Raw genomic sequence first — 17,098 nt, forward strand, 5'->3', positions numbered from 1 at the left:
TTATGAAGAATTAAGAAATAAATTAAACAGATATTCAGAAAATAAAGAATTTTAGCCTTATATAAGAAAGACAGTGGTACTCACATCTGTAACTGGCTTCAAGTCGAGACAAAAGAGTTGCAACACTGAAACAGAAGTGACAGAGAAACATTTACGAGTCCATTTGAAAAACAGTTTTCATAATCTGCATAAGTTATAAAATATTTTACTTCATATTATCATGATCTTTATCTTAATTTTCCAAGTGTTAATATTTTTGCGGAAATTGTACATTTTAATTGGAAAGTTTTCTAAGTACAGAAATATCGTAAATGTTTCAAGAAAATCTTTCTTTAATTAACTGCACAATATTTAAAATTTTTTTAACCTTAAATAGTCATAGTGGTATCACATTGGATTTGGAAGTACCAAAAATATTTTATCACATTAGATATCATTTTAAAAGCATCTGCCTTGGGCATTTTAAATCACAGAATAAATATTTATTTATTTATTTATTTATTTATTTATTTATTTATTTATTTATTTATTTATTTATTTATTTATTTATTTATTATTTTTATTTATTTACTTCTTTATTTATTTATTTACTTATTTATGTATTTATTTATTTACTTATTTATTTATTTACTTATTTATGTATTTATTTATTTACTTATTTATGTATTTATTTATTTACTTATTTATTTATTTATTTATTTACTTATTTATGTATTTACTTATTTACTTATTTATTTGTTTACTTATTTATTTACTTCTTTACTTATTTATTTATTTATTTACTGATTTATTTATTTATTTATTTACTTATTTATGTATTTATTTATTTACTTATTTATGTATTTATTTATTTACTTATTTATGTATTTATTTATTTACTTATTTATTTATTTATTTACTTATTTATTTATTTATTTATTTATTTATCTACTTATTTATTTATTTATTTATTTATCTACTTATTTATTTATTTATTTATCTACTTATTTATTTATTTATTTACTTATTTATAATTGGATCAAATAATTTATCTTACACATCTTGATTACACACTTTCAACACCGTATCATTTAAGAAGTTATAATAACAATTTTGAGGTGTTCCTTTTAACACCTGAAAGTTATTACAATTAAATTCTTAAGTTAATATCTTATGTAAAATATGAACCTAGATAATTTCATACAGTTCTCATTTAACTTCATTTTTAAATAGAAGAATAATAATTAGCAGAAAGTCTTTTATTTTTTAGATAGATGTGAATTTTATTTGTGAAAGTCCAATTATTTGGGTAGAGTTTATCGTGACATTTTAATAAAACAATTGACCATTTCACCACAATTATTCTGTGTATCAGAATGACAAATTAGACCACCTAAGGCATCACGCTAGATTGTGTTATGAAATAAGGGCTGGTTCAAGTCATTATCGGGTAACAAATTTTCTCATGAAGTTTCGGTCAGTGTATGGGACCATTGTGATGAATTTTGGGAGCTACGATAGGTAGTGAAATCATGCTTCAAAAACCAGCTATAATGGATGGAAATCATCGTGATGACCACACTTTACGTCTATATTGATTGGATGATCGTTCATCTCTGTTGAGGTATGTGGACTTGAGGCCAGCAGTGTGCTGGTCGGTCTTAACCCTTCATGGGGTGTCATGCCACAGATTTCGATTGATAAGAATGACAAGATGTAGAGATGTCTTACCTCCGTTTAAGAAAACTGCAGCTGAAATGATGAGGAATGGCGCCATTTTCCCTACGAAATCATACAGGAGACTTCCAAATGGGTATCCCAACAGAACGCCGAGGGCCATGCTGCCTAAAATGATGCCCATCACTTTGCTTCTCATTATGTCATCAGGAAACTGCTCTGCCACCAGACACATCCCTGCTCACACAACCCAGTGGATACAAAACTGTGACTTAAACATTGTATGTGAATACCTATATCAATTGTCACTGTTTGCAACTATAATAAAAATTACCCATTTTTCAGTATGAAAACAAGGAACAATTCATATAGATCAATGAATCTTACTGACTGATCTTGCATTGTTATACTGACTTTGTGTTTGGAAGATGCATAGTTCTTAAGATTACTTCGATTTGTATGAAACATTTATTATATTAATCAAAACATGTTTATTGTTTCATTCCTCAAAACTAATAGTTAAGAAAACCCTCCAACAAAAAATACATGAAAAAGTAATACATGAGAGTGTAAATAAGCAATGGAATATTTTATTAAACAATAAAAATGTAATTCCAGAATGTCCACAATATTATGGGATGATGTCACATTCTTAGTCATAACATGGCCAACATTGGACAAGTTTATATATAAATGCACTTTTAACGTGAGTTTAATATAGCAATTCCTTTGTTTTTTAGAACTTTGAACATGTATTTATATTAGGCGATTATCAAAAGGGCCATGACTAGACCATGATAATCACGTGACTCCAATTCGTGCCAAAGCTTGTCTTTCTTGTTAGCCACGAGAGAGAGGCATGACGTCACATTCTTAGTCTTACGCTTAGTCTTAATATGGCCAACATTGAATAAGTTTATATGTAAATGCACGTTTAACATGAGTTTAATATATTGTTTTTCAGAACTTTGAACATGTATTTATATTAGGTGATCGTCAAGATGGCCATGACTAGACCAAGATAACCACGTGATTCCGATTCGTGCTGTAGCCTGTCTTTCTCATTAGCCACGAGAGAAACTTGCCACTAATTAGGAGGACTCCAGGCAAATTTACTGATTGTTTATGCCTCACCTAATCGTGTTCCCTGTTTGCAAATCATTGTCTAAATTGTAGCTGCAAATATCCCTGCAGAATAGTTTCATTCGACTGTAAAGATCTTTGATGGACTAAACAGAAAAGAAACAAGTATCAGGGCGACACATTAAGCCAATAGGATTTAGTGTGTCTGTGTCTGAATAGTGGAGAACCCTTGGAATAAAAATAAAAGCGCAGTTTTATTGTTATTGTAATAAGTCCATGGATTTGGTGACTGATGCTAAACACAACAAATGACCCATATATGAGGGCTACTCACAAACATGATGCAGTGAACCTGAGCAGAAATCAGAATGTTTTGGTTTATATAATAAATATTTAATAAAAATTTGAGTAATCTTTAAGCATTAGTTTGTAAGCATTTGGCTTTCAGTGTTACAAATTGTAGTTGTCATTGTTAAAGCATTTATTACCTGACACACTTATACATGCTGATGCAACACCGTGCAGGCTTCGGGCCAACAGTAGTGCCATGAATCGCTCTCCAAAAGCAAATACTAGAAAAAAAAACATTTGATTTAATTGCGACTAAAAGAAACGACAGACAGCAGTAATTTCAAAATGTTAGCCAGAAATTTGGAGAAAACAGGGATATCTGTTGACTGATGAGATCTTCCAAAATGTGTTTTGTTATTTTGGACTATCTACAACATTTCGTATATCCACTGACAATTTTGGTGGGTAAAGCAACAGATTTCTTATGCTTCTTCTGTTTCTTGTTAGTTTCATGTACCACTGCATAGTCAGAGAATTAAAATTATGGATATTTAAGATACTCTGCAAGAATTTAGAAATCGAACTTGTTACGTGGTAGATTTTCATATAGGAATCCGTACTCTTAGTCGGCCTGGGTAGAGCAGTCGGTATAGCGCTAGCCTTCTGTGCTCGAGGTTGCGGGTTCGATCCCGGCCCAGGTCGATAGCATTTCAGTGTGCTTAAATACGACAGGCTCATGTCAGTAGCAGTAGCGGCTGGTGGTCAAAATAATGAGTGTGCTACAATCTCTATATCGGCCTACTGTATACACTTATATGCATTTATTTTAATTGGAGACTCGCCTAGTGACGAAATATGAAGTTCCTTCCTACTGCAGAACTTGTCAATTACCCTGGTGTTAAACCCCTCCATCTTGGACATCATACTCTCTTCTATTGACAGTATTGCAAGAGCAGTGAGGCGATCCTGGGACATAGTGTTCCTTAAAAACGTTTTTATGCGTTTAAAGAAAGAAAAACATCTTTCTGGCTCAGCAGTGGTCATTGGTGTTGTAACCAAAATATTTAACAACTTCGTTACTTCACAGAATGGATCTTGTGAATTGTTGGAGGCTATGTTATGTATTGTAACAATTGAACAGCTCCATCTATATTTCAGAAGTCGGGTCTTCCATATAGAACTCCAAGTTGTGTCTTTAACACTCTTTTGTTCAGTACAGTATAGCTGTTGACAGCAACTTCAAGTTCGCGTTCAGGAAAATTATGCGAAAAATTGTCAAAAAATTTGCTGTTTAACAATTTTGTTGCGTCTAGGTAGGTTAAAGACTGAAACGATAAGTAGTTTCCTGAATTATACTGTCACATAATTCCTTGGCTTCAATTTTCTGGACTGGCTGATTCAGAAGGAACCTCAAAAACCAGGTAGATGGCAGCAGCGGTCGGACACTTGAATTACCAAATACATTGCACATAGTTCCGAGTTCTTCCACAAACAAGCATTCTTTCCTTACGCTTTACTTTTGCAATCTCCAAGCTGTGTTGTGCTGAAGCTGACTACAGCACTTCCCCGCGTGAAAATAGCCAATCAGAGCAGTGATTTCAGCTTCGCACCTGCTCATTAGTTGTCTACATTCTCATGTAGAGTTTTGAGTAGCACAACGTACCGCCTGAGGCACCAAAGAGCGAAGACTAAACACTCTATAACGCGTCATGAACATAACCACGGGAAATTGTCAAATGACAGATCAAATACTTGCAAATACATTATTTGAGCAAAAATTATTGTGCTGTAGCACTGCAGCACATAAGGACGGGCCGCCCCTGGTCAGTAGATTTACTGGCTTGTAAAAGAACTCCAGGACAAAATTCCAGCATACTGGCGACACTGACATAACCTCGGCAGTTGCGAGCGTCATTAAATAAACCATAATTTAAAATTTTCCGTACTCTTTAGGAAGAAGTTAGCTTCATATTTAAGGGAACCAGGTAGTGATTAGAGGTCAAAAATCCGATTTCTTATTTTGTGTTTTAAAAAAGTACAAAACTTGCTCTTTAAAACAATATAAATACTCTGGGAGGTATTTCTGTAGGTAAGCCATTTAAATAACTTCTTTAAATTTGACTGTGCATGTAATTCATATATCCTTCTGTTTTTTAAATGCAGTTTTCCATAAGTTGACATTTTTCAAACTTAAGTGCATTTTTCTCCGAAACTATTGAATCAATTTACATTAAAATTTTTACAGTGTTTTCTGCAGCTTGTGTACTACGTAGTAGACCTACGGGTTTAAGAATATTGCAGACATAACACGAGAAAAAAATACATTGAAAAAAATTGCAAAAAGTGTTAAATAAAGTTCAATATTTTTCTGTTTCACTAGGGGTGAAATATTTAACTAAATTTTGCTTTAGTATTTACAATACACATTACTATATAACTTAAAAAAATGCAAGGTATATGAGTGAAGATTGTCGAAAGTAATGTGCACCTGAAGAATGAGGTACATTTAACAAAGTGGGAAAACAGGTTATCAGTTAGGGCCTCTCTTTTGCATTTGGATACGAAGCTAATTAGTTGTCTTTTATACCACTGAATTCAGAATGATTGATTGTATAAGCATGGCAACTTTTATTCCACTCTGAGCACTAAAATCCTAGAAATATTGAACTAAATTTTTGTACTGAAATTTTTTAATCGCAAGGCATCACTACCCAGTTCCCTTAATGTCTTAACAAGGTTTTCGAGCCTATGAGATAAGATAATGATGAAGCAACAGATGACAGAGAAATCTAAATCTTTGTAAAAAAATCTGTTTGTTTTCTGTGCAGTGTTGCACTATTGCTATTTCCCTGCAGACATTTCTAACATCATCTTAACAGGTTGTCATTGATATACAGGGTGATTCAGGATCTCTGCAACAAACTCTGGGGATCGCTAGATCTCGCAATCTCATTTTTCGTAAAACAACCCATGTTCTCCAATCCCTCGTGTAGGAGCTATGGAGCATTGAAAAAAAAAAGACAGGTTTTAGTAACATTTACAGTTAATTATGAAATACTGCTTATACATATATGTCTGTACTTACGCCACTGTTGATAGTGATTCGTCCATCGGATGGGAATGTTACACCTGGCAGCTCCCTTGGTGCTACTTGATTGGAGTAGGCTACGTGCTGGCACCAGATTTCCCCTTCTCCCTTATTTTCATAATCATCCTCACCATTCTCTACATTACACTTACACTACACTTACACATACACTCACCCTAGTACACGGTGTAACTTTCTCCATAGATACACAGTCGTCATGCACAGTGTGGCCTGCCGAAGTGGCGTGCAACTTGAAAAATGGGTCACAGTCCTGCCACCTATCCGCAATATGCGGAACCCGAATAACGTAAGTGAAGTGGGTAGGAATTGGACACACACTTACAGTGTATATATATATATATATATATATATATATATATATATATATATATATATATATATATAGTCAACTCTGGATATAGTGAACTCTGGTTATAGTGAACATTCAGCTATAGTGAACCTAAAGTTTTTTTTTAAGTAGGTTATTTTACGACTCTTTATCAACATCTCAGGTTATTTAGCATCTGAATGTGATGAAGGTGATAATGCCGGTGAAATGAATCCGGGGTCTTGCACTTAAAGTTATCCAGCATTTGCTCATATTGGATTGAGGGATAGTGAACCTAAATCGTTGGTCCCGATCTACATACATTAAAAAGTACATTAATATTTTCGTTTATAGTGAACCCTCACTTCGGTTATAGTGAATCTAAAACTAGAGCTTTCCCAAGGGATGTAATTTTAAAATGGCCAAAATGGTAATTTAGGAAACCCTTTCTCCTATAAACTTACAAGAATATGTTCAGAACAAAATCTCAAACCTTCTACTCCTTAAGTGCATTGAAAGACAAAGGATTCGGTCAGCTTCCTGGACGCAGTGAGGGGTAAAGGAAGGATTAGTTCTGACGTCTTTAAAAGAGATTATTAGAAGAATAGGAAGAGAAAGTGTTTTCTTTTGTAAAAGGGAGTAGAGTGATGACCAAAGGGTAAATACAAGAAGGATTAGAGAATAAAGGTCCTCAACCCTTCCTCCCGCATCTTTGTAAATGTGAACCGTGGGAAATTCCAAGGCCGAGTACACAGTAGCATACCTCTAGTGGGAAGAGGTGCGAAATCGGTCAGTGCCTGCTACCTTCATGGGTTGATTAGATTCAAGTTTCGAACTGTGAACATCAGGATGTCGAAGTGTAAAGTGTTTAAGTTGGAATATAATATATATACACACACACATGCCGGCCCCAAGTGGAATGTTCTAGTTTCGATTTAGAAGTGCAAGTGGAGTGGTTGGCGTTTGCTTATAACATTAAATTTAATGACATTTTTAAGCACTTTCAGTAATCCGGCATGCTTCTGTGCAAAAATGGCCGGATTAGCAAGAGTCTACTGTATACAAATAAAATTCTAGTCTAATCTACTTATATATTGTACTTACTTACTTTAATGAATTGTAAACATTTCTGTTGAGTACCTTTTTCGCTACCTTTAACATATATCCATATTTTTGGTTATAATTCAACCCATACGTACAGAGTGCTGCTACCAGTAGATTGACGGAGCCCACAAAAAGAGGCAGATGGTAGCCCATATGAGCGGTGACTGCCCCCACCACAGGGTTCATCACAAGCTGAACCAGTGCTTTCGATGAGAGTAGGAGTCCCACCCGTCCATTCTCCTCTATGACACCGTGGGGTGTAAATATCACGCCCGTTGGTGGGGAAACGACGTCCTGCTGCCGGCTGCAAATGAGATTTTATGTTTAAATAATACCTGAGAAACAGGTTAGTGCTCGTTACAGTTTCCACTATTGGCTGATGACGTGTGGAGTGCGGTGTTTAAGGGTTATAGGATTAAGAAGGAAATAGTAGGCCTACATTATGCAACGAGCCTATAATGGTAGTAATTAAGACGCGAGTATGTTTATGAAACGAGCGCAAGCGAGTTTCATAATTTTCATACGAGCGTCTTAATTACCATTATAGTCAAGTTTCATATGACTTTTTATGCTCGACCATATTGATTTTTTCCGGCAATTGGTGAAATGAATTTGCGGGAATGTGCTTTGTGAAAGGCTGGAAGATGACGGTGAATTGATGTTAATTTGTGTGTTGTTTTTTTCGACTGAGTTTAATATTGTCTAATCTCGCGCTAGTTGTCTTTCGATTGCATATCCGAGAATAATCGATACTTGCGCTTTCATATTGCTACAATGGTATTTTCTAATTGGTGGAAAGTCTGAACTTTAATGAATAGGTGTACTTTAATGAGGTCCATTAAAGGGCTGCTACCAGGTGTATAATTATTACATTTCGGCATGGTCGAGCATAAAAACTGTAATGCGTATTACCACAGTCTAGTATATACAGTCACGAAGCTCAATACGTAGTAAATATGCGTGCGTAGATAGTTGCTAACCACTAGGATCGCTACTATCTCATCATCACAGACAATGCGAAATAGTATCTGCACAGTCTACTGTTTCTAGCACCCTCAAAAACTCAAGCTTCGTGACTGTATATACTAGACTATGGTATTACTATGAAAACAACCATGATTATAGGTAATCTGGTGCTCGAGATTGGATGTTTAGTGTACACTTCATTAATTATTTATCTACTATTTCATCTTTATATTTTTACTTCTGCCAATGGATCAATACTTGTTAAATTTATGTTATTGTTAAAATAAGTTTGTGTCGCGATATTACTTTTGTTATAAGTTAAGCTACAATAAATAAATTAAAGAAAAAAAGTACTATTTAACTTATCTTCAATTCTTTAATTTATCTTTCAATTTATCTTCAACTTGTTTATTTGCGTCTTATGTCACCGAGAAAGTGTAATTTAATTTATCTTCAATTCTTTAATTTACCTTCAACTTGCTTATTTGTGTATTATGTTGCCGAGAAAATTTAATTTAATTTATCTTCAATTTCTTAATTTATCTTTTAATTTATCTTCAAGTTGCTTATTTGTGTCATGTTGCCGAGAAAATTTAATTTAGTTTATCTTTTAATTTATCTTCAAGTGGCTTATTTGTGTCTTATGTTGCCGAGAAAATGTAATTTAATTTACCTTCAATTCTTTAATTTACCTTCAGCTTGCTCATTTGTGTCTCATGTTGCCGATAAAATTTAATTTAATTTATCTTTTAATTTATCTTCAAGTTGCTTATTTGTGTCTTATGTTGCCGAGAAAATTTAATTTAATTTACCTTCAACTTATTTGTGCCTCATGTTGCCGAGAAAATTTAATTTAATTTATCGTCAACTTGCTTATTTGTGTCTTATATTGCCGAGAAAATTTAATTTAATTTACCTTCAATTCTTTAATTTATATTTAAATTCATCTTTAAATTGCTTATTTGTGTCTTATACTGCCGAGAAAATTTAATTTAATTTAACTTCAATTCTTTAATTTATCTTCAACTTGCTTATTAGTGTCTTACATTGCTGAGAAAATTGAATTTAATTTATCTCCAATTTCTTAATTTATGTTGCTGCGATCCTTTCACGGGGTGACTGAAATGAATGTGGGTGATGCAGCTTCCAGATTCCGGTAACCACAGTATCAGCGATGCACTAAAATGCCGTAAAGTCTTGTTTGATCTCTCTGTAGTTCAAGGAAATAAACAAAAACGGAAATATCATTCACAGCATGATAAAAGAACTGAACTGTTGAGAAGTAAATAAAACATAATATATTATATTATATTACATTATAATGAAATAATATGTAACCTTCAGGACACCGATTTTTTTTTTTTTTTTCCCACCCACCTCTTACAGATGTTCTCAACTTTCATTCCCAAATTGCACCTCCCTTCTTTCTGAACACTGGAAGTAAATGGTTCTTTACCTGATGCTGCAGTTCACTGGTGGGGGAATTTCCCTCCCGGACATCTCTGTAATCGTATTATTCTGTTGTCGAATTAACTTGTCATTTAGTCTCTGGAATGTTATATTTCTTCCAGCTTGGGTCTGTCTGCTCATTTCTCCAACACCCTGTAGCATCTTGTGAAGTTTAGATTTTGATCCAAGTCCTTCCTTTTCAAATTCCCTTTTGATTTCTGTAAGTGGAAGATCATTTAAATTCATTAAATAAATGCAAATTGATTCAGATTCTAATGTAAATTTTTTAGTGCTCTAGTACCTTTTTTTGAGCGAATTATTTACAGTTATGTGTCAATGTAGGTTTTAAATCTGTGGCCGGGAGGAAAAAAGTTTTAAGTCAATTTTTTGTTAAAATTAGATATTTATATATTCTGAAAGCGGAAACAATTCTCTACAATCTGGTAAAACGGCTAAAGTCAAATAAGACTCCTGACTGGATTTATAGAGCGTTAGCAAATGTCCTAAGTACTTTTTGAATCGAGCACACACAGAATAAAAGACTTAAGAATATTTAATACTTTATTCCCTACAAACCATCACATGTTTACTTTCCATGCTTCCCTCTTAAAAAGGTCTAACTTGTATTTTAGCCATTTTATCACATACTGATGCCCTTTCCTTTTAAAACTTTAAGCACCAGGGTAAACAGTCTTATAATTGTTTAAGACCCATTTTGCATTCCTAATAATTTACATTTCTCATTTATTTTGACATGAAAAAGGTCTTATGTTTAAATAGTCCCTTCTACTCAGTTTGGGTTCTAGTCTTAAAAGGGCTTAAGTGCGGCTATTTTTGGAAATAATCAAGAAAATTGTTAAATGAGCAACATTACCTATTTTAGAAGAAATATAAACAAATAATAACCAGCAAAAACCTCTTAATTAAAAAACTCTATAATTGAAACCAATTTCAATCTTTCTACTGTTCTCCTGAAAAGTATAAAATTTTTACTTAAGACCTTTTTCCTCCCGGCCACAGAAATATAAAATGTGCGTGCATGCAGTGCTTACCATGACTGGTCTTGGAATTTGCTTCACCTTTCTGTAGACTCTCCAGAAATCTGTCTTCTTCATTCAACTGAGCATAATCTTCAGGTGACAGGTCCCAATTCCAGGACCTTTTCCCTTCTCCACCATGCCTGTTATCGGAGATAGTCTGTTGTGTGGATGTTGTGTCTAATATATTATTTTCTATGCATTGTGGGAGTACAGAAGTACTGGTATCTGCTTTGCCATTGTCTACTTTCTTTCCGACGTCTAGAGGTTGTGTTGCAATATTATCTTGTTGTTCAAAGGTGTACAGGTAATCAGGAATGATCGGGACTGAAAAAAAAAAGAAAGAAAAAAATATACAGTTGACTCCCGATAATTCGCGGTAATTAATTCACGAACTTCCGCGAAATATTGAAAATCCCGAATTATTATTATTATTATTATTATTATTATTATTATTATTATTATTATTATTATTATTAGTATTATTTAATCAGTAAACATCATGGCTCAGGAAAATTCATTTTAAATTGTTTTTAATTTTGTAATTTTAAATAATCTGTAGGGTGTACGATACCAATCTCTTTCATACGCGCTTTTGCATTTTGTTTTTCTTTTTTCTTATTTCTTATTTTTTACATGTTGTGGATTTTAAATAATTTTAATATAGTAACCCTAAAATAGTGACTATTTTAGCAGCAACTAGTTCATCTACCGATTAGGATAAAATGTGAGTGATAAGTGATAACTTAATTAGTAATTACAATATCGCGAAACTTGACAAAGTTAATAAGTTAAGAAAATTGCTTAATAAGGGGGAAATTTTTCCTACTTAACATTCTGCGGAAAACTGTCATCGCTTAAGTGCAACAGATGGTAAAAATAATAACATAAATGTAATCGCCTGCCTAGGCACATAGGCACATATTAGTGGCGCGATGTAGCGTCGCAAGTTAATCCAACACATGGTGAAAGACAAACAATGTAACTCTCCTTAGTCACGTATCGGTGACCGCGTTATAGCATCTTAAGGTAGTGGAACAGGTGGTGAAAAACTAACATAACGTTACTGCATACATAGTCACATGTCAGTAGTTGCGATGGAGTGTCTTATGGTAGTGCAACAGATGGTGAAAGACTAATATAACATAAGAGCGTCATGTAAGTGGCTACGATGGAACGTAGTGCATCAGATGTTGATGTTTAACATAAAGTAACAGCCAGCGTAGTTAAACGTCACTGGCCGCGATGTAAGTACTGTCTTTTAAGGTACCGTACTACAACAGAGTTGCATATGTTATATTCCAATCTTTAAATCTGTATTTTACTTTTTATATTAGCCTATGGTATTATTTTCAATTTGTATAGTGTCAATTTTGTTGTGTTATTATTTTCTGTAATATGTTAGTACCAAGATGCGATTTCCCCCCTGTTGGAAAGTTATCCCCCTCTCATAAATTCATAATAATAATAATAATAATAATAATAATAATAATAATAATAATAATAATAATAATAATTTATTTAATCTGACAGGATTAAGACCATAAGGCCTTCTCTTCCATCCTACCAGATAGCACATATAAATACAAAAAAGAAATACAAACACTGATGAAAATGATACAACTTAAGTTAAAGCCCTATAGAGGGTCAACAGAATCAAAAGTACATTATAGTGCTCTCATCGAGCTAATACAACGAAAAGAAAGAAAACAGAGATAGCAATGATGTTATTGATAACTGACAATAATAATAATAATAACAATAAATACATTACATATTAAGTTTCAATTTTACAACAGCATAGTTACAATATTTACTATATGTCATGGGTTAAGGTGAAGTTGCGCAACCTGACATGTGCCATGTGTTAACATCCCTGCCAGGGATAACTTCTATCCCCCCTCACAAAATATAATTATTTTAATAAGAGTATATGTACTTTATAAAGTACAAAATAAGCAGAGAAAATAATACACTCAGGGACAAAAAAAACCGGACACTTCTATATTTGCTTGTATTTTGTTGCCAATTATTTCAAAATGAAACAAAACCCATTTAAATAAAATAATGTTTCATTTAGCACCTTGCACGACAACATTTGAAAAAAAAAAAACATCTCCGATGGGAAAATTTACAAAAACTTACAAAGGGCGTATAACTATGGCATCGTTTGGTCTAACTGTTTTTTCATTTTATGGTGCCTTAAACATTAAAAACTGTTTTTAGTAACGGGTATTACCCCCTCTGACTCTTGAATAACTGCATCCATACGTCTTGGCATGCTCTCAGTTTGGTTAGCAATGTCTTCTTGAGGAATAAGTTCCCATTCTTCGCCAAGTGCTCGCCTCAACTCTTGTAACGATTCTGGTCTCGGTTGTCTATTCTTAACACGCCGTCCCAGCATGTCCCACACGTGTTCAATTGGGTTCATGTCTGGACTCCTTGCTGGCCATGAAATAACATGGATTCCCACTTCTTGGAGATAATCTCCGACCGCATGGGCAATATGCGGCCATGCATTATCATGCATTAAAACAAAATTATCGCCTACAAATTGGCCAAATGGCACAACATGATCAGCCAAACATTCATTTATATACCTATCAGCTGTTAGTCTTCCATTTTCAACAAAAACCAACTCTGTACGAGCATCCGTACACACTCCTGCCCAAACCATAACTCCACCACCTCCATACGGCACATTTTCGGAAATGCAACACTGTGAAAATCGTTCTCCCCTCCTTCTCCAAACTCTTTCACGTCCATCAGGTGAGCACAGATTGAAACGGGACTCATCGGTGAACAGAACACAGCTCCACTGTCCATTTCTCCAATCCCTGTGATCATTTGCAAAATGCAGTCGTTCAACTCGATGCATCCTGAGAAGTCTGGGACCAGTTGCAGGTCTACTTGATATCAGTCCACTTACTTTCAACCTCTTTCTAACTGTTTTGGCCGAAATTGGGCGTCCATGCATGTTAACAAATTTCTGGGCTACACTAGTAGCTGGCAGGTTTCGCTCCCTAAGAACTCTCAACACCATATACCTGTCTTCATTTGGATTTGTAGCTCTTAGACGACCCGAACCTGGTCTTCTGGTATATTCTAGGGTCTCTCTATACCGTTTTATGGCATCATGGGTTGTGCTTCTAGCCATATTCATAACATTTGCAATGTAACGTACACTGCATCCATCATCGTAAAGGGCTACAGCTCGAGCCACATATTCAGGTCGCATCTTGTTTTAAGACAAATGTTACAACCCCACTTAAACTTAGAAAATGTAAAAATAAAGAAATAACGAATGGTAACGATAATGAAGCACAAAATGGTTGAGACAAAATTGTTATAGCTGAGACTCCGAAAGCAAAATTGGAATATTTGGTTGTAATGGCTTATTTATAAAACAAAATACAATCAACAATGTATACACGTCTCCATAACAACAAATGGCTACCATAATATTGTATGAGAAGATAATGTTTTGCAAAATACCAGCAAATATTAAAGTGTCCGGTTTTTTTTGTCCCTGAGTGTATTTATGTATTATCATCACCTGCAAGCTGACAACAATCAATAACTGAGGAATTACACATCTTATCTTAAGCCTAACTCAGTGCGACCAAGTGTTGAATCGTATTGAATGAGGATAATAATAATTTTATGTATGGTATTCTCTATCTAGGATTCTATCCCCTCCTCATCAGAAATCTTAATTCGCATCCTGGTTAGTACTGTATTTTGTTTTTGTTTTAATTAGTTGTTAAATATCACTGCTTGTGTACTTGTGTAAGAGAAGGCCCTATGGTCTTAACTCTGCCAGTATAAATAAAGAAGTGAATAACAGATGAACACAAACATAACCGCCTGCGAAGTCAAATGTCAGGGGTCGCGTTATATCATACTTCCTTAAGATACCGCAATAGATGGTGAAACATTAACATAGCGTAACCTTCGATTTAGTCACTTTAGTCACATGTTAGCGGTCGCGATGTAGCGTCTCAAGGTAGTGCAAAAAATCATGAAACACTAATCCAACTCTTAATCACATATATGTGATCAGCAAAGCTCGGAACTTGGGGACTTGTGTGTCGTGCGCATGAGTAAGATTACAGGTACAACGTATACAAAGCTCACCCTGCAAGTGCTCAGGGACAGTCGTGTGTACTAAGAAAGTGGTCACATCGAATGACAGGAAGAAGGACGAAGAAACTGTGTCATGTCGAAGCAAATGACATTCAAAGAATTACAAGTAAACGGTCTGCTAGAGGAATGAGAAAATACGTGGTATTCGAATGGGTATTATAGAAGTTTGAAAATATATTTCTTAAATTTTAGGTACAGAATTTCGTGGAGGAATTCTGAGAAGATACATTATTTTCTTCTAATGCATAGTGTATAATTTGTAAGTGTGCCACACATAAACTAGAGACTGGAAACGGGCATTAATTGAAAGACATTGCAGTCTCTTAAATCGGTGGAAAATTTGTCCATAGCCATGGATCAAGTCGTAGTGGAACCTTCCCTAGTAGTGACATAGAAATTGAAAACTATTTTTGAGAAAAATTTAGAATACTTATCTTTCTCAGATAGGAGATCAGCTAGCAACTGCTAAAAATCGAAGAGGAAACAGTGACAGTGAAAACATTCAGTATTTTAAGTTTGCTCCCGTCACTTCATGTGACGTGGAAATAAGTTTCTTTCGTTTCAAATCATGTTTAACTAACAGACGAAGAAGTTATGGGTTCGAAAATCTTCGAATCCATGTAGTCATATACTGTAATAAATGTACAGAGCAGAACTGTAAATTTGATATATTTTGCATGTTTATATATATATATATATTCTTTAAAATTACGTGTTTCAAGCTACCATAATATTATCAATATGTTGTTCCGGCCAGGAATCACTTTTATAGCAGACCTGACAGTACCTCTGTGCTGGAAGCGGGAGTTTGTCGACATTGAAGTCCGGTCGCTTAGCCACGTTCAAAGACACAAGTCCCCAAGTTCCGAGCTTTGGTGATCAGTGATACAACGTAACCGCCTGTATATTCTCATGTCAATGACCGCGATGGAGCGCCTTAATGCAGTTCAACAGATGGTAAGTCACTAACATAACGTAACCGCTTCTGTAGTCACATGTCAGTGGACGCGATGGATCATCCTACAAGCCCAGTCAAATATTATTAGGTCATAGGCTACGAGTAGTCAATAATAATTGTTGTAATATATTGTGATAGGGTAATTATGTGTGGTGAACCAAAGTTTTTTTTTTTTTTCCCCATTAAATTTACAAGTCATAAGTTAAGTGACGACAGATAACACCTTAAGAGAACAAGATACAGACGTTAACAAAAAAAAAAAGTGGGGGATCGGGTGAGGGGAAGCATATGAGCATGAGCCTATGGACAGCAAAATTTCAAGAAGTCCTTGAAATGTTTGTTTATGTTTTGGGAAATATTCAAATGCGGATTGTATCACATAGGAAGAAAACGTTTTCTTGTTATGCTAATACTAAAATCAGCTTCTTTGAATTATCTGCTGCATGCCTCGCCTGAGGGATATACAATATGCACCAAAACAAACTATTGAAATTATCGCTCATCTGCTGTCCACATTTCTCTAGCAACGAAGTATTTATTTATTGTATACCAGTGAGGGAAGTGAGACGGTATGCGACGGTATGGAATACCGCCACTGGTTTCTATGGCCATAAAACATACCGTTAGTGAAAAATGACATACCGTCACTGAAAAAAATGTAATTCGTAAAAATTTGTTTATACATTTCTACACAACAAAGAGTACTATCTGTTTGCTTCGTAAATATAAACCACAGCCTTCTGGAACTGTATTCAGTGTGTATTTAGACACGCTTATTTGATAAGCTTAACCCCAATGCTTACAACGGTAGTATTTCAAGTATAGAAGGCTGTGGTCTGTAGCTTGTGGTGGTCATTGTTGCCAATTTAGGGACTATGTCATTTTTTGTTGCACTTTTTATTAATAAGGCACTTTGAAGCTTTAACATTATTTTAAATTATAAGTCTCAAAGGACATTGTAAAATGATCTAGTAAATAGCTGAAGTAAATTG

General features: G+C 34.4%; 2 protein-coding genes across 2 annotated transcripts in view; one reads left to right on the plus strand and one right to left on the minus strand.

The window, feature by feature from the left end:
* LOC138708830 (synaptic vesicular amine transporter-like) overlaps positions 1-17,098 on the minus strand; it is a 34,441-nt gene that overhangs the window by 12,703 nt on the left and 4,640 nt on the right. Inside the window, exons 3-8 of the mRNA XM_069839046.1 lie at positions 11,018-11,329; positions 9,973-10,183; positions 7,646-7,854; positions 3,228-3,311; positions 1,711-1,893; positions 85-125 (exon numbers count right to left, since the gene is read on the minus strand). Coding sequence (XP_069695147.1) covers positions 85-125; positions 1,711-1,893; positions 3,228-3,311; positions 7,646-7,854; positions 9,973-10,183; positions 11,018-11,329 — 1,040 coding nt within the window. The remainder of the gene's footprint in view (positions 1-84; positions 126-1,710; positions 1,894-3,227; positions 3,312-7,645; positions 7,855-9,972; positions 10,184-11,017; positions 11,330-17,098) is intronic.
* LOC138708828 (sentrin-specific protease 1-like) overlaps positions 16,074-17,098 on the plus strand; it is a 54,506-nt gene continuing 53,481 nt past the window's right edge. Inside the window, exon 1 of the mRNA XM_069839044.1 lies at positions 16,074-16,105. Within this exon, the coding sequence (XP_069695145.1) occupies positions 16,089-16,105 (17 nt within the window). The 5' untranslated portion in view covers positions 16,074-16,088. The remainder of the gene's footprint in view (positions 16,106-17,098) is intronic.

Source organism: Periplaneta americana, chromosome 11, assembly GCF_040183065.1.
Source record: "Periplaneta americana isolate PAMFEO1 chromosome 11, P.americana_PAMFEO1_priV1, whole genome shotgun sequence".
Classification (NCBI taxonomy): domain Eukaryota; kingdom Metazoa; phylum Arthropoda; class Insecta; order Blattodea; family Blattidae; genus Periplaneta; species Periplaneta americana.